The 21051-nt window shown below is 47.1% G+C and overlaps 1 protein-coding gene across 6 annotated transcripts; it reads left to right on the top strand.

Moving 5' to 3' along the window:
• The first annotated feature begins 74 nt into the window (after positions 1-74).
• ARPC1B (actin related protein 2/3 complex subunit 1B) lies at positions 75-20865 on the top strand. Of its 6 annotated transcripts, XM_081839975.1 has the most exons (11): positions 138-185; positions 1081-1158; positions 9846-9920; positions 11727-11831; positions 12064-12286; positions 12701-12808; positions 13014-13220; positions 14749-14824; positions 15728-15927; positions 17890-17980; positions 20568-20865. In XM_081839975.1, the coding sequence occupies exons 3-11, from the start codon at positions 9857-9859 to the stop codon at positions 20604-20606; spliced, it is 1113 nt and encodes a 370-aa protein (XP_081696101.1). In that variant the 5' UTR covers positions 138-185; positions 1081-1158; positions 9846-9856; the 3' UTR covers positions 20607-20865. The 6 variants fall into 6 exon arrangements, with proteins under 6 accessions (XP_081696099.1, XP_081696101.1, XP_081696103.1 ...); XM_081839973.1 differs by lacking the exon at positions 1081-1158 and having other exon boundaries at positions 75-185; XM_081839977.1 differs by lacking the exons at positions 138-185; positions 1081-1158 and adding an exon at positions 319-341.
• Positions 20866-21051: the final 186 nt, after the last annotated feature.

Below are 21051 nucleotides of genomic sequence, written 5' to 3'. Positions count from 1 at the left end.
TCCGCTTGTTCAATGGTTTTACTGTGGACTAGGGAGTGGTGGTTTGGGATGGGGGGAGGAAGTGGGCAGGTCCTGCCTATTGGCCAACTCAGAGGAGGAAGTGAACAGCAGCAGCTGGCAGGGTGGAGAGAGAAAGTGCCCTGCAGAGAAGACCTTTGGCATTTATTTTGCTAGTTTACGGGGAGGTGAGTTCGCATGAAACAGGACAGGGAATGTAATTTCTGTCGGTAGCTGAGAGCTTTCTTTCAAACTAATGCTTTAAGTAGCTTGGCCTTCCTGTGTGATTTCTTTCAGTTGGAAGGAAGACCTCACTGTGTTGCATGAATTGGACTTCCTGCCTGGTAAACGGTAGTTATAGGGGCTGCAGTCTTGGGTAAAATTGCAGAGAGAAATGGAATTTGTGCGGAGAAAATGTTTGTGGTGATAGAGGAGGGTAGCATTGTCTTGGAGGGCCAGGGGGGTTGCCCCATTTGTCGTTTTGATCACAAAACATTCTGTGGTTCAGTTGTCTTTTTAAACGGTTTGGGTGAAGGAATTGGAGGGGATCCTCACCAAATTTGCAGATGACAGCAAGCTGGGAGGGGGGTCACTCAGGCTGCAGAGGACAGAACCGGGCTTCAAGGTGACCTTAAACAGAGAATGGGGCCCAAAGTAACAAAATGAAATTCCATAGGGACAAATGTACTGCACTTAGGCAAGAAGAATCAGCTGCACAAATATAAGATAGGGGGTGGGGGTGGGATCTGGCTTGCCAGTACAATGGTACCTCGGGTTAAGAATTTGTTCCGGAGGTCTGTTCTTAACCTGAAAGTCTTCTTAACCTGAAGCACCACTTTAGCCAATGGGACCTGCTGCGCCACCGCTGCACGATTTCTGTTCTCATCCTGAAGCAAAGTTCTTAACCCGAGGTACTTTTTCTGGGTTAGTGGAGTCTGTAACCTGAAGCGTATGTAACCCGAGGTACCACTGTAGTACATTTGGATTAGATGAGCCCTGTGGTCTTCTCCAACTCTACAATCCTATGATTCTATCTAAAGAATAGAATGTGTGCATACAGCTCTCTTTGATGGTGTCTTCCAGAAGTGGGAATCTTTCTCAGCCTGAAACCCGCACTCCTTCTGGGCAATGTGCCAGTGGTGGGTGGGGCCTGAGGCAAAGGTGGGTGCACAGATGGCTAGTTTATTGTCATAATTAAAAGATACATCCCAGCTGGGCATATATACTCAAGGAGGGTGTGAGGCAGGGTCAATGAACAGGGTGTCCTGGGTTGTCTCCCAAAGATGGCCCCCGGATCTAATATTCCCCACCTCTCTGTTTGAAGGGCTTATCTGGTCTGCAATGGTCTGCAATTATTTTCCCCATTCAGAGTATACCAATTATTTCTAAATTTTCACCCACACATCTATAAACTAATACATGCCCATTTTGTACAAAATTGTGTCTCCTTTTTGGGGTGATGTGTAAGTGGTCAGCCTAGTCATTGGCTCTGTTGGGTTGCTGCTGCGCAGAACATCACCTGAGATAAAACTTGTATGGTGAATCTGGGCAGGACTGGCCATATCAAAAACATGAAGTAGTTGCTGTAGGGAGCAGATTCCAGAGCAACACATCTGAGGCCAACTCAATTTGGAGATGTGCAACCCAGTTTCACGGGAAATCTTGGGCCCATGACTGAAGTAGACCATGTTCCATAGATTCTCCATCTCTTTCCTCTCCCACCAAATAACCAATATCCTCCTGGCTGCCATAGCAATGTGTACGCAGCCAGCCAATTCCTTTATGATGTTTAGGTTGTGTACATTGCCATATATTGAAAGGGGACTCTAGTTTCCAGGTGCTGGGATCTCCAGCGCCGTGAGAGGTAAACTATAGTTCTCAGTATTCTTTTGGTGGGAGGGTGTGTGTGCTTTAACTCTATGGTGTGTATGCAGCCTTAGGCTGTGTACAATGCAGCAAAGTAAAAAATAATTAAAAATTAACTGCAGCAAGGTTATCCTTCTTCTCAGTTTGGATTGAACCTGGTTTTGCGGAGAAACCAGGCACAGTATTCCCCTAAGAATAAGCAGGCTAGATATCTGAGCCATGTGTACACTACTTCCCAAACCAGTGGGTGGGAGGGCAGAGTAAATGTGCACATTTAAAGTACACAGAATGTACACAGTACATTTGAAGCACATACTTTTTCAGTGCCTGCAGAAGACATTCTTATTCAGACAAGCCTACCCAGACGTTTATAAAGTCTGTATGCGTTTCAATTCATTTTGCTCTATTCTATTGCGGTTTTAACTTTCTGCGTTATGCAGTTATTGATTGCAGTGATAATTTTACGGCTTTGTATTTATTTATTTATTTATTTGTAATCTGCTTTGAGGTTTTCTATGGTCAAGCAACACATCTGTTGTAAGAGATCAATAAAAAAATGCAAACCTCTCTCCACCCCACCCCCTGGCCCAACAAATCCCGGGAACTCTAGTTTGTCTCCTGCGCTGAGCAACAATTCCCAGCACCCATTAAACTACAATTCCTGGTAATTCTCTGGCGGAAACCGTGTGCTTTCAGCTGCAGGTGTGTGGACTTTTCAGGGAGCTTAAGCAGTGTTTCTCAACCTGTGGGTCCCTAGATGTTGTTGAACTACAACTCCCATCACCCCTAGCTGGCAAGGCCAGAGCTCGGGGATGATGGGAGTTGTAGTCCAACAGGGGACCCACAGGTTGAGAACCGCTGTGTGAGTGTTTCTCAAACTTTGGGTCCTCAGGTGTCGTTGGACTACAACTCCTACCATCCCTGACCGCTGGTCCTACTAGTTAGGGATGATGGGAATTGTAGTCCAACAACAGGAACCCAAGTTTGAGAAACACTGGCTTAAAGAGCCCAAGCCATGCTCTCCTCCTCCTCTCAGGCAAAACTTGGGATTTCTTTTTCGCCAAGCGGGAGCTTCGGGCCTGCGGGCTTTTTCTCCTCCTCTCGTCTCTGGAAAGGAAAAAAGCACATTTTCCTCTCTCCCTCCCTCCTCTTTCTTCGCTCTCTGCAGGGCCCCCACACCCACGCAAGGAAGTGGCGGCCACATTTTCTCCTCTCCCCCCCCCCCCGCTTCCCTCTCGAGCTGAGGAGAAAAGGGGAAGTCGGAGAGAGCAGAGAAGGAGGAGAGAAAAAAGCGCGGCTGCCGGTTGGCGTCGACGCCTCAGAGTCCGTGAACCGGCCGGGGCCTCCTTTTCCCGGAGCCGGGAGAGGCCAGGCTGCTTTGCGCCCGGTTCGCCGCCTTCGGGTGCCGTCGAGGTAAGTGGCTCCCTCAAGATGCCCGCCCGACGTGGCGGCGGCGGCGGCGGCGGCTCCTTCTCCTTCTGGCGGGGCTCCAGGCCGCCCCGGCCCCGCTTCCCCGACTCCCTTCTCTCGGATATTTTTTGCGCCCCGGGCGAGGCAAACTCCTTCCGCCCTCTCCCCGCCTCAGGTTTTTATCGTTAGGTTTGGCCGACTTCGGTTTTCAAAGGCGGCTGCCTGGCAGAAGTCAAAATGTAAAGCGAGGGCAAAATGTTCTGAGGACGAATCTGTAAGAAAACTGCTCCCCTCAAAGGGGCGCCCTCGGAGAGAGAGCGGCGCCCTAGCGGGAGAACTTTTTATTAAACTCGGTATTGGTGGTGTTTTCCCCTCCCTTTTTGCTTCTTCCTGAAATCAAAGCTGCTTTTCGCGCAGCAAAGAGGAAGCAATTGCGCTCCCCCTACCAAGCTCCCCATTTCCAGTTTTCGTTTTTATGAAAAAGTTACAGATAGGTAGCCGTCTTGGTCTGCCATAGTCAAAACAAAATAAAATTTTTTGAAGAAGTGTGCATGCACACGAAAGCTCATACCAAGAACTAACTTAGTTGGTCTTTAAGGTGCTGCTGGAAGGAATTTTTTATTTTATTAAAAAGTTAGTTTCTAGCATGTTTTCAGAAGCTGAGATATGAGGCAAAATGCCGCTCTCGTTTGCAGGGAGAAATTAGCCAGCTCCTCGCTTATTTTACTTTATAGCCTCTCCTCTGAAAAAGAAAAGTCTTGTGAATGCTCAAAGCAAGACCTGGTTTTTTGTGTGTGCCTTTTGACGTTTTGCGTCTATTCCCTACAAAAATCTGGAGAAGAGCATCTGCTTTGCCCTTCTTCTTCTTCCTCATCATCTCCAGGAGGGGCTGAGAAATATTTCCTGTATTTAATCCTGGAGAGATGCTGCCAGTCAGTGCAGACAACACTAGGAAACCTGGGGAAACCCAGATACTGGGGAAACCCAGCCAGATAGGCAGGGTATAAATAATAAATTATTATTATTATTATTATTATTATTATTATTATTATGGGAGGAACCAATGGTCTGACTTAGGATAAGGCAGCGTCCCATGTTTTAAAACAATCCTGTTTAAGGTTGCTTTTAATTAGGATGAGAAGTCAGGCTCAGATTCTCGCTGAGAGGCATTATTGCATTTCTAAGCAAGGACTGATGTGTTTCAGCTGCGGCTGGGCCACTTCCTCAAGGTACTTAAAAAATAATAATGTGTGTGTTCAGCACTGTGGGTTTAAAAAATAAAAAAGGAAGGAGTAGCTCAGCAGAATGCTATGTGGCACTTTAAAGAAAAAACATTAGCGGTGGCAGAGGCCCACATCATCAAAGCCATCAAATGTAATGTAATTCAGGTATTGCAGTTGATTTTAGTCTACAGAAGTACCCCCCACCCCGGTAAAAAAAAAAGAAAAAATAAATTAGGGTTTTACCCAGCTAAACCCTATTCAGAGTAGACCTGTTGAAATGAATGAGGCATGTCCATTAATTTTGGTAGGTCTACTGGCTATGGCAAGCCTTTAAGATGCCATGAGATTCTTTTGTTTTAATATTTGCTGTTGCTTGCCGGGTGCATGCTATAACTTTAAAAGCATATTCAAAAGACATTCTTGCCTTCAGAGAATTCTGGGCTCTGTAGTTTGCTAAGGAGTTGCTGGGAATGGTAACTCTGCGGGGTAAACTACAGTGCCCAGAATTCTTTGCAGGAAGGAATGCATTTCGAATGTGCTTTAAAAGTACGGTATCTAGTGTGTACACAGCCTAATTGAGATTAAGGGTCTGGGATTTGCACATTAGAGCATTTAATATAATGTCACAAGCTCTATGAAAGGTTCGTTTTAAGGGAAGGCAACTCAACTGACTCTTTGGGGTGCTGGTCTTGAGGGGTGCAGGAGATTGGGCTGCCATAGGGGTCAGGGTGTGGTGTCTTCTAGACCAGAACTTTCCATACTTTTCATGTCGGTGACACACTTTTTAGATATGCATCATTTTGCGACACAGTCATTCAGTTTTACTAGCAAACTGGAGGCTAAACGGAGCCCTTTCCAGCCCCAGGAGAAGCATGGGGAGCGTTTGTGCGACATATCTACAAACGGCAGCCGAACACACTTAACGTGTCGCGACACACAGTTCGGAAAGCTCTTCTCTAGATGTTGAACTACAACTCCCATCAGCCTTGGCTATTGACCATGCTGGCTAGGAGAGATGGGAGTTGGGAGTCCAACATTATACAAGGCAGCACTTGGCTACCCTAGGCCCAACTGTTTGCTCCTATCCTGATGTGCAACCAGCTCATCTTCACTTGGAATGTGTGGCCAGCATAGCCTTTTCATGCTTTCTTTTAAAAATTAGTTATGGGGAAATGCATGGCATGGGTGCCCATGTGCAAGTTCTGTTCTCAGTGCCAACACATTTGAGTGCTTTTGTAGTGAACAAGCTCTGTAGGGGAAAGCTAGACGCTGACACGACTCTATCACAAGCACAGATGTGGCTAAAAATAGCATGTGTGCCGGAATAAAAAAGGCAAAAAGTGATTAATTTTCATGCTTCGGGGCAAAAAAAGGCTACAGGAGACATTTTCCCCTCTAGGGGGCACTCTGGCCCAATTGGGTTCGGCTTCCAGAGAAGAACTAAGGTTTCACAAATTTCTGATAGGTGAGGTATGCTGTTTTTTTCAGCATTAAAGTTGGCAGTCCTCTATTAAACCAAAAGGGAGAAAGTTCCTGCCTTCAGAGAAGCCTGTATATATAGGTATGTGTGTGTGTATATGTGTATATATATCTGAGTCAGTTATTGATCTGGGTATTTCTCTCTCAACTGGAGGGAGATGAGTCCACCAGAACTGTGACTCATTGAGAGACGCAGTGGGAGTCTCCTAGAGGGCAGTCAATTATGTTATCAGTCTAATTAATTAGATGATCATAGAATTGTAGAGTTGGAAGGGACTGTTAGTCCAACCCCCTGCAATGCAGGAATCTCAACTAAAGCATGCATGACAGATGGCCTTCCAAATTTCTGCTTAGAAACCTCCAAGGAAGGTAAGAGAATTACTTGCCCCCAGTGGAGGCTGGTTGGAAGGAGATCAGCAACTCATGCTTTTTGCATATCCAAGCCAGCAGGGATTTGGCTGACACTGGGGAAACTCAGCCAGCTTGCAGCTCCCTGCCCCCTACAGCTACTAACACTCAGCCAAGCCCATCGGAATCTCCAGCAACTCATGCAGAGATACGACAGAGAGACTCCTCTGAGGGTGGATCATTCTGCTAGAGACCTGCTTTACCTCTGAGTCACAGCCTTTTCCTGTTTATTGGATGTGCTAGCTGAGGCTGATGGGAGTTGGAATCCTTCCCTATAAATCTGCTTTCCACCTACACACAAACAAGCCTCTAGGATTGGGTACGGTTGAGATTTCATCATATTTTGTACCCTATACGTTTTGTTGTCTGGCAGCTATGATTACTTCACTGCCTGGAAGATGTTGGTCATAATTCCTACTGGAGACAGACAAACCATGCCTTGTATAAAGTTGTGTAAAGATTATTCCTTTTTTTTCAGAAGTGGTTGCTGCTGTTGTCGCTGTTTTGTGTAGAGGAGAACTTCTGGGCACAGTTTTACAGGGCAGAATATCCTATAGATGAAGGAGAGCAATTGATACTTTTTTTTTTAAAAAAAGCTATTTTTATGAAATACTGAGAAATATTCAACAATATACAGAAGTCAGCATCAAATACTAAGCATTTTTTAAACATAGAAACAAAAATAAAGAAAAGAAGAAGAAACTTTGAATTCTCTATCAGCTTTAAAAACTCATGCAAAACTCTTACTCCACTGGCGATTTATTAAAGCGTCTTTGCAATATTTGCTTAATTTCCAAACATGCAAGCTTGAGCCCAAGTGGAGGCGGAACAAGTAAGCTCACACCTGAGTTCAGGTGTGGGGAGGCGTTTGGCCAGCTGCCCTCTAGTGGGCTCATGTGGCAAGGACAGGCAGGAAGGCACACCTGAAAGACACCAACCACACTTGGCTCTGCCAGCAGCAGCAGCAGCAGCAGCAGCAGCAGTCGTCTCTGGTGATTTCAGCTGATTGGAATGTGTCATTGAACTGTGGAAAAATCCCTCTTGCTTGCCCAAAGGAAAGATGGGTAGGGGTGTCTGGCCGCATTGACTTTTGCCACACTCACCAGTGGCCAGCACTTTGTGAAACATCCACAAGCAGGGATTGGCAAATACGCCAATTTCAGTTTCTTGCTTTCCCATTCTTCAGTTCTCCACATTTTCATGTCAGTCTGTTGTTGTTGTTGTTGTTGTTGTTGTTCTTCTTCTTCTTCTTGTTTAAAAAAGTGTTCATGAAAATTCACCAGCATTTTAGTCCATTTCCTCCCCCCAAAACCTACATTTTTGCAAAGCAATTTCCCCTAATACAATGCATTTTTCTATGTTCACCATTATGTGCATTAACTGTATGCATTTTTGTAGACATTACTTGGATGTGCATTGCAAAATTCGGAGAGGTGTGAATTTCGAAGGAAGGGTGGAGTTTCAGTTCATCTGTAGTTTTGGAAAGTGTGAATTAGTGAAGGTTGTCTATAAATATGAACTGCAGGCAAATTCTGCCCCATCCCTTCCCACGAGGGCTGATGAAGGAGGTTTACGACTCCTTTCCCTTCCACAACCTTTCCGTGAACCACCTGGTTGGAGCTTACGCCATTCCTCTGGCCACAGTCAGACAACCTCTTGCTAGAGCAAAGCAAGACTGAACAGAACCCATCCGAAGAGCCCAGACCTGGTGTTACACCACCCACAGAATTGTCTCTTATGATTCCACTTTTGATGCTTCCTGCCGGGTCTGTTTCTAGCCTTATATGGCGTTTGTCAAATTGCTCTTCAAGCTCTTCAAGATGCAGCTGTTTCCTCTTTCCGCCTTCCTTCTCTAATTATACGCACACGCTAAGGATTCTCGTGGGCGGAAGTCGTTCTGAGCAGGACAACACGGGCTGTAATCCTACATGTACTTTACTGGACCGTAAGTCCCACTGCAGATGGCGAGGGTTTACTCCTGAGTAAACAAACATAAAGTGCACTGTGGTTGCAGTCGATGAGAGGCAGCCTTTCACAAGGCTGGAGGGTAGGACTCGAACCCATGGCTTCAAGCTACAAGAAAGGAAATTCCGGCTAAACACCAGGAAGAACTTTCTGGTAGTAAGAGCTGTTCGGCAGTGGAACGGTCTCCCTTGGGAGGTGGTGGACTCTCCTTCCTTGGAGATTTTTAAGCAGGAGTTGATGGCCAACTGCCAGGGATGTTTTTGCTGAGAACCCTGCATTGCAGGGGGTTGGACTAGATGACCCTGGGGTCCCTTCCAGCTCTACAATTCTATGATTCTACAACCTTCCACCTCCCTTGAGAGCCAGTGTGGTGTAGTGGTTAAGAGCGGTGGACTCGTAATCTGGTGAACTGGGTTCGATTCCCCGCTCTTCCACATGCACCTTGGGCTAGTCACACTTCTCTGTGAAGTCTCTCAGCCTCACTCACAACAAAGAGTGTTTGTTGTGGGGGAGGAAAGGAAAGGAGATTGTGAGCCGCTTTGAGACTCCTTAGGGTAGTGATTAAGCGGGATATCAAATCCAAACTCTTCTTCTTCCTCTTCTTCTCCCTTGCTCTTGCCCATGGTGGACTGCGTCTGATGAAAGCTGTGATCCAAAACATCTGGAGAGCAGCAGGTTAGGGAAGGCTGATGCTAGACCGTAGCTGCTCCTGCCAATATGGCTTATTTAATACAATCACCAAAGGAAATGAATTGCTGTCCTTGATTGCCCTGGTGGCCAGTCTGACTTGGTCAAGCCGTAGGAACTGGCTGAGTGAAAGTTAACGAGCTGACGTTGAGGGAGCCCCTTCAAATCTGTTCTTTCTTTCAAGCCAGCTTCCTGTTTTGAAAGGTTATCAGAACCGCCTTGTTCCCTTTCAATAGTCGTTCTGAGCCAAAGGCCGCTGGGTGTAAGATGAAGGGTACCAGTCTGCCAGGATTTAAGTAGGAAGGACTCAGGAACATACAGTAGTGGGAAATTTAGGTAGGTCCGTGCAATTAAAGTGGACTTAAGTCCTGTCGTCACTAGGAATGGAAGGAAATTTCCATTTCTCATTTTTCCATTCTTAAATTCAGTTCTTGACATATGTACAGCAAGATGCGATTTTATTTTTTTTAATTGTCATGAAAACTCACCAGCAGTTTGGTCCAGATTCCTCCTAGTAAACAGGCAGACCTACCTCACATGGTTGTTAGGGGGTAAAGAATAGGGATGGTAGAGAGGAGACCATTTATATTGCCTTAGGTTCTTGGAGGAAGGGCGGGATAAGAAATACATACATTTACTGTGCAATCTTATACCTGTTATAAGCTTTGAGCTCAAAAGGACTTATGCAGAATTAAGCCCTTTTGAGCTCAAAGGGATTTGGTCCCAGGTAAGGGGTCACAAGACTTGCAGCCAACCTTAACTATTTTGAAATATGTTACTTAGGAAAAATTAACTGTTTTTTCTGTACAGGTTGAGAAGCCATGGCTTATCAGAGTTTCCTGCTGGAGCCAATCAGCTGTCATGCCTGGAACAAGGACAGAACCCGTAAGCCCTTTCCTTTTGCATTATGACTGTTTAATTTTAGTAATCACTTTCCACACAAGCGTCTCAAGGCAATGCATTGTAAAAATAGCAAAAAACCAGAAGCACTGAAACCAGGAAAAATAAGTTGAAAACAACACGAAATGGGTACCTATGTCAGAGACTCATTCATCCAGCTGGAAAAGCCCGTCAGGACAAAATGTCCCCAGTTGTTTCCAGAAACATCCTTTAACTGCTCACCATTGAGGCTGATGGTTGTTGTGAGACCCAACAGCCGGTGGAGGACCACAGGGGTTACACCCTCCTGCTGCAGGGAGAGCAAGTGTTAATAATTATAACAACAACAACAATTTATTATTTATACCCTGCCCATCTGACCGGGTTTCCCCAGCCACTCTGGGCAGCTCCCAACAGAATATTAAAAACATGATAAAACATCAAACATTAAAAACTTCCCTAAACAGGGCTGCCTTCAGATGTCTTCTAAAAGTCAGATAGTTGTTTATTTCCTTGACATCTGGTGGGAGGGCGTTCCACAGGGCGGGTGCCACTACTGAGAAGGCCCTCTGCCTGGTTCCCTGAAACCTCACAGGGTGGGAACTGCCAGAAGGCCCTTGGAGGTGGACCTCAGTGTCTGCGCTGAATGATGGGGGTGGAGACGCTCCTCCAGGTATACTAGGCCGAGACTGTTTTAAAGGTCATCACCAACACTTTGAATTGTGCTCGGAAACGTACTGGGAGCCAATGTAGATCTTTCAGGACCAGTGTTATGTGTTTTCAGCTGCTGCTCCCAGTCACTAGTTTAGCTGCAGCATTCTGGATTAGTTGTAGTTTCCAGGTCACCTTCAAAGGTAGTTCCACGTAGAGCACATTGCAGTAGTCCAAGTGGGAGATAACCAGAGCATGCACCACTCTGGCGAGACAGTCCGCGGGTAGGTGGGGTCTCAGCCTGCATACCAGATGGAGCTGGAAGACAGCTGCCCTGGACACAGAATTGACCTGCTAACTGGGGGCTACCTGGATTGCTGGTTCTTGCAGCAAATCTAGTCCTTGGTTGGGAGCAACTGCAAGAGAAGAGAATGTGAGCGATTGCGCATGGTATGAATAGATGTGGGAGGGTGGGGGAGAGAGAATACAGCCATTGTTTGTGGGTCAGCAGAATGCCCTGGTGGATTGCGGCTAGCAGGACTTCCTGCTCCCCAGCTGTAGGGCTTTGAAAGAACTGCTGTGATTTGCATAATTGTCCCCAGGAATATAAACATAATGACACTTGAAGCATATTTAAACCACATGGCTTCTCCCTAGAGATTCCCGGGAACCAAAGCTTAACCTTTCCTGAGACACGATTCCCAGCACCTTTAACAAATGACAGTTCCCACAATTCTTTTTTGGGGGGAAGCCATGTGCTTTAAACATGTGGTGTGTTACGCAGCCTCTCCTTTCCAGAGATGGGGGGGGGGTGGTGGGAAGAGAAAAGAGGCTCTCAGGTACTTGGGAAGAGGCTGTAGAGCACCCAAGTGGAGATGTTACTCTCTACCTTTTCCTAGGGCTAGTTCCCATGAGCAGATGCATCCCTTGAAATCATGGCCCATTTGTAAATCAGAACCACGTGTTTTGTAGCAGCGTCAGGAGCTAAATAACTTTGGAAGAGCTGGAAGGAACCTAAGAGCTCAGGGCAAAAGTCCTTCCTGACCATTTGTGACTGGTGTCCTGGGCACACCTCCAAAAGTGCCCTCAGCCTCCGAAAGCTTGGCAGAACTCGAAATACACAATATGTGCACAAACTCTTCCCTGCCTTCTGTTCCGCAGAACTTGCCATCTGTCCCAACAACCACGAAGTTCACATCTACAAGAAAGACGGGACAAAGTGGAGCAAAGTCCATGAGCTGAAGGAGCACAACGGACAGGTGACAGGTGAGGACCTTTCGATTCCTCTTCTGGTGTGCGAAACGGCACACACACAACCTTTCTAAAGAACCATAACCCTTGTAAGGCCATTATGCCTAACATTACCTAACTGTGCCATTGCCTTTTTTTTAAAAAAACAACAACACTGTTTATTTGTCGATGAATCCGCTGTTAAATTCGGCAGCCCTTGTAATTGAGGCCTGCCTTCTGGTCCTCTGATCTATGGTGTCCTTTGCAGGCATTGACTGGGCCCCCGACAGCAACCGCATAGTGACCTGCGGGACAGACCGCAACGCTTATGTGTGGACCCTGAAGGGCAACGTGTGGAAGCCAACGCTGGTCATTCTGCGGATCAACCGCGCTGCTCGCTGTGTCAAGTGGTCTCCCAAAGAGAACAAGTTTGCGGTCGGCAGCGGCTCAAGGCTCATCTCCATCTGCTACTTTGAGCAAGAGAATGACTGGTGAGTCTCACCAAGGAGCAGAGGAGGAGGAAGAGGAGGAATAATAATAATAATAATAATAATAATAATAATAATAAAAATAATAATAATAATAATAATAATAAATTATTATTTATACCCCATCCATCTAAAGAAGAATAGAATCATAGAATTGTAGAGTTAGGAGGGAGAGTAATCTAGTCCAAGCTCCCCTGCAAGGCAGGAATCTCAATCCATTATAAATGGATTTATATATGGAATTTGGTGGCCCTGACCCAATCCAGCTTTGCCTGCGTTGGACCCCTTCTTGCATTGAGTGTGAACTGCTCAAAGCCTCAGCTGCTGCTTCACTTATTTTTGTTTTTCATAAGAAAGGCTTGCTTACTTGCTTGCTATGATTACTGTCTTGTCCCTCATATTTGCTGTCTCTCTTAGGTGGGTTTGTAAACATATCAAGAAGCCCATTCGATCGACAATCCTTAGCCTTGACTGGCACCCTAACAACGTTCTCTTGGCGGCTGGATCCTGCGATTTCAAATGCAGGTGAGGCAAATATCCTGGATTGCATCCAATGTGTGACTTCAGGATGTGTTTGGGGCGGGGGGCAGGGGGGGGGAGGCCTGCTGGACAGTCTCCCTTCCAGGCCTTGATCGGATCTGCTTCTTGTCTAGCTTTGATAGACCCTCCAGTAACATGCTTTCCCCCTCCCTCCCTCCCTCCCGCCTCTCCTCTCCCTCCTGCCCTGTAGGATTTTCTCTGCTTACATCAAAGAGGTTGAGGAGCGGCCCTCGCCGACCCCATGGGGATCCAAGATGCCGTTTGGAGAGCTCATGTTTGAGTCGGGCAGCAGCTGCGGCTGGGTCCACAGCATCTGCTTCTCTGGGAGTGGCAGCCGCGTGGCATGGGTGAGCCATGACAGCACCATCTGCCTTGCAGATGCCAACAAGAAGATGGCGTAAGTTGGGCTGTTGGGTGAGGGTTCAGAGTTTCCCATGAACTGGCCTGGCCCAGCTGGCTGCAGGGACTTCGCTTCCTTGGGATGAGCTGATCCTGAGACTCTGAGCAGATCTGCTCCATGCTCGTTCAGCCCCTGTGTAAACCCACACGACTTCCCACAAAGAGTTCTGGGCCCTGTAGCTTACTAAGTGTGCTGGGAATGGTAATAATAATGATGATGATAATTTATTATTTATACCCCGCCCATCTGGCTGGGTTTCCCCAGCCGCTCTTGGTGGCTTCCAACAGAATATTAAAATACAATAGTCTATTAAACATTAAAAGCTTCCCTAAACAGGGCTGCCTTCAGGTGTCTTCTAAAAGTCTGGTACTGTAGTTGTTTTTCTCTTTGACATCTGGTCGGAGAGCATTCCACAGGGCGGGTGCCACTACCGAGAAGGCCCTCTGCCTGGTTCCCTGTAACCTCACCTCTCACAGTGAGGGAACTGCCAGAAGGCCCTCGTTGCTGGACCTCAGTGTCTGGGCAGAACGATGGGGGTGGAGACGCTCCTTCAGGTATACTGGACCGAGGCCGTTTAGGGCTTTAAAGGTCAGCTCCATATCCAAATAACTTCATTGTACTAGCCGTTGGCCATGACAAATTGAACCAAAACCATGCAAGGTCTCTATTTAGATCTCTGCATCTCCCTTATAGCTCATTGCTATATTGTCCAGTTTCTTCTTTCTGATCTTTTCGGCTGTCAAAAGAGGAAAAAAATTGTGACTTCATGAGTCACTGAAATGTTTACATCGCTAAGAAGCAGTAGGACCTTTTCTTCTGGGGAGATACATCTTTCCTGTATGGACGGTTGAGTGAGAAATCACCTCCTGGGTCCAGTGTATAGTGGGCAAAATGGGAATGGTAGCTGTGGGAGGGGGAAAACTCCCAGGAGTTTTTGGGTGAAGTCATGCACATTGAATGGGTCTTAAATCAGTGGTGTGGACCTGCCCCCAATAGAAACGTGATGCTTCAAAGCAAGGCGGAGGTTCAGGGTGGAGGCAGGACCCTGGACAGCGCCTCAGAGAGCTCAAACAGTGGTTGAGAAAAGCTCAAACGTTGCTTCAGCCACAGACTGTCCATCAGCGTGGTTCCCTCTTCCTCTAGGGAGAGAAGTCTCTTCAGTTAGAGGGTCCTTAGTCTGCTTCAGCAGTCGTTGACTCCAGGAGACTGAGAGAAAGCATTGCTCTGCTGGGATTTCTGGGCTGTCCTCTGAGTAAGAGGAGTCCAGCTTGGCCTGTTCAGGTTGGAGAGGTGTTGACAGAACAATTGCCTCTTACGTCAGAACTTCTGGTTTAATAGGCATGCCAGGGGCTGGCTCCAAGGTCAATTTCCTCTTCTATCCCTCCTCCAAATCCACAGCCTCATCTCCCAACGATAGGGAGTGGGAACCCAGAACACGGGCTGAATTTTATGGTAGGCCCAGCCACTAAGGGGCCATAAAGCAGCTAATCTGTGCTAACCAACCTTGCCTCGTTCTTCCCTTCAGCGTGGCCTGCCTGTCCACGGAAACTCTGCCTCTCCTGGCTGTGACATTCATCACTGAGAACAGCCTTGTGGCCGCGGTAAGTCATGTACCATAACTCTTTCCAAGTGTTTATTTGTCCAGTGAAGATTCAGGCCCCATTCCTACGTGGAGCAATGGTATGTGGTGTAGTCCTGTCTGGACCGTTTCATTACAGTCTGCAAGTGGGCAATTGCATTCTTAACAACCAGTGCTTTTTTTTCTAATAAAATGTTTAGGGGTACTTTAATTTTCCAACTCATATTGAAATACTGCCCCTCAATGAGGTCAAACTTAGATTCACAAAATGTTTAGGGGTGTGCGTACCCCCAGAAAAAAGCACTTATTACAACCCTCTTTAAAAACACACAAGCGCATCCACTAATCTTTGTAGTGACAGTATCATGACCTCTAGCGGTGCAGTTGGGTAATTTTAGACTCTGGACTTGAATTCTCTTAATGCTGCTGCCCTGCCCTCGGGCTCAATTTCCTTCTCTGTCTTCTGTTGCTCCCCCTTGCGGTGTTATCCAGATTGTAAGCCCCTTGGGGCCAGGGACTCGCTCTGTTCTGTTACTTGCAAAGTACATAGATACAGTGGTACCTCAGGTTAAGAACTTAATTCATTCTGGAGGTCCGTTCTTAACCTGAAACTGTTCTTAACCTGAGGTACCACTTTAGCTAATGGGGCCTCCCGCTGCACGATTTCTGTTCTCATCCTGAAGCAAAGTTCTTAACCCGAGGTACTATTTCTGGGTTAGTGGAGTCTGTAACCTGAAGCGTCTGTAACCGGAAGCATCTGTAACCCTAGGTACCACTGTAATCTCATAATTATCATATATTTTTATTAGTGGCCTACCTTACAGGGCTGTTGTGGGAGGAATATTGAGAGCGTTTTGGACCCTTGGGAGTAGATGTTGCTGATGAAAAGCCTTCAAGGCCCTGACCTCTGCTTGTCTCCCCCCAGGGCCACGACTGCTGTCCGATGCTGTTCACCTATGACGAGCAGCAGGGCACGTTGAGTTTCGGGGGGAAGCTGGACATCCCCAAGCAGGGTGCCCAGCGTGGCCTCACGGCTCGCGAGCGCTTCCAGAACCTGGATAAGAAAGCCAGCTCTGATACCACCAGCAACGCCACTCTGGACACCCTCCACAAGAACAGCATCAGGTAAGTTCTTCCGTGGGCTCTGCCCTTCTGCAAATTAAACCAGATAACATTGCAGAACTGCGGCTGCAGGCGTGCAAGACCAGATCCAGCCTGATCTAAGAGACCCGCCAGCAGCTGCAGGGAAAAGACTGCCCCAGCTCCCCTGTGCTGAGACTTTGGAAAGCCATGACCAGTCAAATGACACTGGGATACATGGACTGGCTCGGTATAAGGCAGCTCCGTACGTTCAATGGAAGGGTCATCCTTCCCCAGTTCTTGTTGAAATCCTCTCTGAATTCACCAGGCAATGGGGCAGATCTGCTATGAAAGAATGAAGCTCTAACTTCAGGGCCTCTCGTCCTGGAGCCACATGGCTGCAAAATTCTAGGGCAACTAAACCAAATTTGAGTCGCACATCTCCAACTGATTCATGTTTTGTTGTCTACATTTCAACAACCCCAAAGTTTTGGAGTTGGTAGCTCAGGTGTTGCAAAGGTGTGGTGATCTGTCATGGAACAACCCCATTCAAGAAGGTAATAGTGGCTACCCAGACCTTGTTGCTGGTTGCCAAGGGGGCCCCATAACTCTTCAAGCTTCAGGGCCCCCAAAATGTAGGTCCGCCACTAGACATAAACTGCTTGAATCCTGGGAGGGCAGAGGTTGGGTAGATTGCATGTTTGGGAAGCAGGCAATTTACCTGCTCTAGATGGAGTCCAGAAGGAGCAAGTGTGTATATTGGAGGTGCTCCAAGATACATCTTTGACACCAGAGGGCATTCCTCTATGGCTAGCAGTGCCTTTTACCAGCTTTGTCTGGTTCGCCAGCTACTGCCATTCCTGGACAGGGATTGCCTGACCACCTTAGTCCACGCACTGGCGACCTTGAGGCTGGATTACTGTAATGCAGCTCTATGTGGGGCTGACCTTGGACCTGGTGCAGAAGCTCCAGCTGGTGCAAATGCGTCAGCCAGACTGCAGGAGGGGACATCTGGCTCAACAGCATGTGACACCTGGCTACCCATTTACTACCAAGCCAGGTTCAAGGTCCTTGTATTAATTTACAAAGCCCTGAAGAACTGAGGTCCCGGGTACCCCAGGGACCACCTGAACCCTGATATCCCAGCTCCATCACTTAAAACGGCTGCAGGAGCATCGTTGGTTGGTTCCCCAAGTTGGCGAGGCTCATCTGACAACAAGAAACTAACATCCTTAAGGGTCATTGGCTCGGTCCTGTGGAACTCTCTGCCAATAGAATCAGCAGGTGCTCTCTGTTTCAACTGCCTGCTGAAAACTTTGTAGGAAATCAAAAATGCACCTTCCCACTATACAGTCGTAGCTTGGTTCTTGAATGGAATCCATTCCAGAAGTCCATTCGACTTCCGAAAACGTTCGACAACCAAGGCGCTGCTTCCGATTGGCTGCAAGAGCTTCATGCACCCCTGACAGTTAAGTCTAGTCACAGACGACTCTGGGGTTGCGGCGCTCATCTCGCTTTACAGGCCAAGGGTGCTGGCGTTTGTCCGCAGACAGTTTTTCTGGGTCATGTGGCCAGCATGACTAAGCCGCTTCTGGCAAAACGAGAGCAGTGCACAGAAACGCTGTTTACCTTCCCACTGGAGTGGTACCTATTTATCTACTTGCACTTTTTGGCGTGCTTTTGAACTGCTAGGTTAGCAGTCATCCTCTGTAGTCCAGTTCAATTTCCCCTCAGCTTTGAGCAGTACAGTGGACGCTCGGGTTGTGAACGTGATCCGTGCGGGATGCACGTTTGCAACCCGCAGCGGCGCGTCTGCGCACGCGCAGGTTGTGATTCGGTACTTCTGCGCATGCACGACCCCCAAAACCGGAAGTAACCCCTTCCGGTACTTCCGGGTTCCGGTGGGTCCATAACCTGAAAAAACGCAACCTGAAGTGTCTGTACCCTGAGGTATGACTGTACTAGTTTGGCAGTTAATGCCCACAGTTGTCTTGTCTTCCCTTTCAGCCAAATATCTGTGGTTGCTGGTGGGAAAGGCAGCTGCTCCAAGTTCTGCACCACAGGAATGGACGGAGGCATGAGCCTATGGGACATCAAAGTAAGCAAAAAAAAAAAAAAGGCTGGGTGGTGAAGATGCAGTTTTTGCCCTAATAGACCAGCGGATGCACCATTTGCATTTAGTATGTGAAGATGCTCACTAAGGAGTTGCACCAGAGGAAGACTTTGGATGGCCACTCTCCCTGCAAAAAGCACCAGCTCCTTATGGCAAGGATGGGAAATAGTTTCTTAAGCCTGAGGGGCCACATTCCCTTCTGGGCAACCTTCTCAGGGCCACATGCAGCTTGTTTCCTCCTGCCCTGGAGGGTAGGACTCGAACCGAGGTCATCAAGGAGTTTCCAACTAAACGTCAGGAACAGGGGTCAGCAAACATTTTCAGCAGGGGGCCGGTCCACTCTCCCTCAGACCTTGTGGGGGGCTGGACTATATTTTGAAATATATATATAAAATGAATGAATTCCTATGCCCCAAAGATGCATTTTAAATAAAAGGACACATTCTACTCATGTATAAACATGCTGATTCCCAGACTGTCTGCAGGCTGGATTTAGAAGGCGATTGGCCTGTATCTGGCCTCTGGGCCTTAGTTTGCTTACCCATGATCAGGAATAACTTTCTGAGAGTAAGAGCTGCTTGACAGTGGAATGGGCTCCCTCAAGAGGTGGTGGACTCTACTTCCTTGGGAGTTTTTAAGCAGAGGCTGGCTAGCCATCTGACATGGATGCTTGGGTTGAAATTCCTGCATTGCAGGAGGTTGGACTAGATGCCCCCTGGGGCTTGGGGAGAAAGTCTCAAGGTCCACAAAGGGCTGCATTCAGCTCCTGCACCTGAGGTTTCCCACCCCTGCTCTCTGGAAACAGTCCGTAAGAGGTTTAGTTAAATGGACCCGTGGCCAACTCTTTAACTTCATTTGGGATTGCTTCTTTTTAAATTTGGCAAAGTCTTTAAGAATACACTTCCTGCAATCTGAAGCCATGAGACATACACAATGTGTGCTCCCATTGCAATGTGATATATCACGCCTGGGATCAAGCTATTATTTTCAGCATGTCCCCAAGGGGTTGAATACACCCTGTAGGATTTGTCTCTACTGCAAGCTGCTGAGGTTTCCAGGTTTCAGGCTTTGGCCTGGCCTTGCATTAGTCAGAGGGAAGCAGCTGGTTTGGGGGGGGGTCACGAAAAGCCACCCAATGGTTTCAGCTGTTACTGCTGGCATTTGTACTGCCAAGCGTCTGGGATTTTGGGATCTCTGGGTTGCGCCCAATGTTTTGGTTTTTTTTTAAAAAAAATTTATTAAGCAAATTTAGCAAATCAAATTATAAATCAAATATAACCAGTTACATTTCCCACCCCCTCCCTCTCCCACCCTCCAAAGACTTCCCTCCCCTCTCTGATTTGTTCCTACATATTATTCTCTGCATGTTATAAAGTTGTACGTATCATTATCTTATCTATCATATGTTCTACTAATAAATTTGTGGATGTTTATTCAAAACCTGCCAAGGAGTCAAAATCCTTCCGTTGTCTTTTTAAGTAGTTTGTAAATAGTTCCCATTCTTCCTTAAAGTCACGGTTGTCCTTCTCACACAGTTTGTGTGTTAACTTTGCCATCTCCGCATAACTCATCAGCTTTTCTTGCCATTGTTCTTTCGTTGGGACTTCCTCACTCTTCCATCCTTGTGCTAACAAGACTCTTGCCGCTGGGGTTGCGCCCAATGTTAGTCCTGTTTCAAGCAGACTCATTGAAACGGACATGACTGTTGCTGCTCCATTAATTTCAGTGGGTCTACTCTGAGGCCCTACCTGCACTATAAAGCAGTATCGTACCACTTTTAACGCAGACTTCCTGCTCTTGGAACTATTCCTTTCCTGTCCGATGACCCTTTGCCCACTGCATTGGGCGTCCAATCCCCTGGAGCGCTGACCAAAACTCTGGACAGCTGCTATCCTTCAGCGCAACAGTGAAAAACATGGCCCACCTTGGGATAAGGCAGCTTCCAACCTTCCAAGTTTAAAACTAAGAGAAATTAATATTGGGGCCAAAATCAGCAGTTGCAGTTTTTGAATTCTGGATGTTGTTGTTGTTGTTGTTGTTGTTATATTGCCCTTTATCCGTAGATCTCAGGGCGGTTCACGACATAAACATACAAGCTAAAAAATGCAAAGAACAAAACAAAACCAATAATCACCCCCTCCCACAACACATTAAAAAGGGCATCAGATATCAGCAAGCCAAAAGCCCTTTTGAAGAGGGTTGTTTTCACCTGACGCCTAAAGGTTTATAATGAAGGCGCCAGGCAAGCTTCCCTGGGGAGAGCATTCCACAGACGGGGAGCCACTGCAGAAAAGGCCCAGTTTCTTGTTGCCAAATCTCTCATGGAGGGGGCACACAAAGAAGGGTCTCAGAGGTTCGGTTCATATGGAGAGAGGCGGTCCTTGAGGTATTGCGGTCCTGAGCAATACCTTGTGAATATTTTCCAGTCACAAGGAAAATAGCTCTGGAGCGGGTGTTTCAGTGGCTCTGTTTGGCGCATGTCTGGGTGTTTTGACAATCCTTTAATGACTTTTTAGGTTTTCCTCAGCCAGAATGCCATTTTTCTTCTGACAAACCTGCGTTTTCATTTCAGAGCTTGGAGTCTGCTATGAAGGGCCTGCGGATTAAGTAACAAAGGACTGAAGAGTTATTCATCTCAGCAGCGCTTCCGTCTCACTGGAGTCTGGGGTGGGCAGGGCAGAAGACCCCCGACTACCAGCTTTTGCTTCCTTACCCAATGCAACCTGCTTCATTCCTGCAATCCCGCATACCTAAGATGACAATCCCACCAGCTACAAGTTGGGCAGATTTTCTGTGTCGCAAGTGGAAAACAGGTTGATAACTGTTAAGTGTTCAATAAAGAGATGCTGGTCACAGTTAGAGTAGCAAAACTTCCATCAAATGGTTATTTTATCTTTAGCAATGATTTCTACCTGTTTTCTGGGGACAGACATTAAACTAACCAGCCTGTAATTGCCAGGATTGTCCCTGGATCTCCTTTTTAAAATTGTGTTACATTTACTGCTTTACAGGCCTCATGTATGGAGGTTGAGATGAAGGACAAACTGCATATTTTT

Source organism: Podarcis erhardii, assembly GCF_964252035.2.
Source record: "Podarcis erhardii genome assembly, chromosome: 14".
Taxonomy (NCBI): domain Eukaryota; kingdom Metazoa; phylum Chordata; class Lepidosauria; order Squamata; family Lacertidae; genus Podarcis; species Podarcis erhardii.
This window is presented reverse-complemented; position numbering and strand designations above follow the sequence as displayed.

Bases quoted from the DNA above. Each gene is read 5' to 3' on its own strand.
- ARPC1B (XM_081839973.1), top strand. From the start codon at position 9,857: ATGGCTTATCAGAGTTTCCTGCTGGAGCCAATCAGCTGTCATGCCTGG. The intron at 11,832-12,063 runs GTGAGGACCTTT...TGTCCTTTGCAG, and splicing joins GCACAACGGACAGGTGACAG to GCATTGACTGGGCCCCCGAC. The intron at 12,809-13,013 runs GTGAGGCAAATA...CCTGCCCTGTAG, and splicing joins TCCTGCGATTTCAAATGCAG to GATTTTCTCTGCTTACATCA.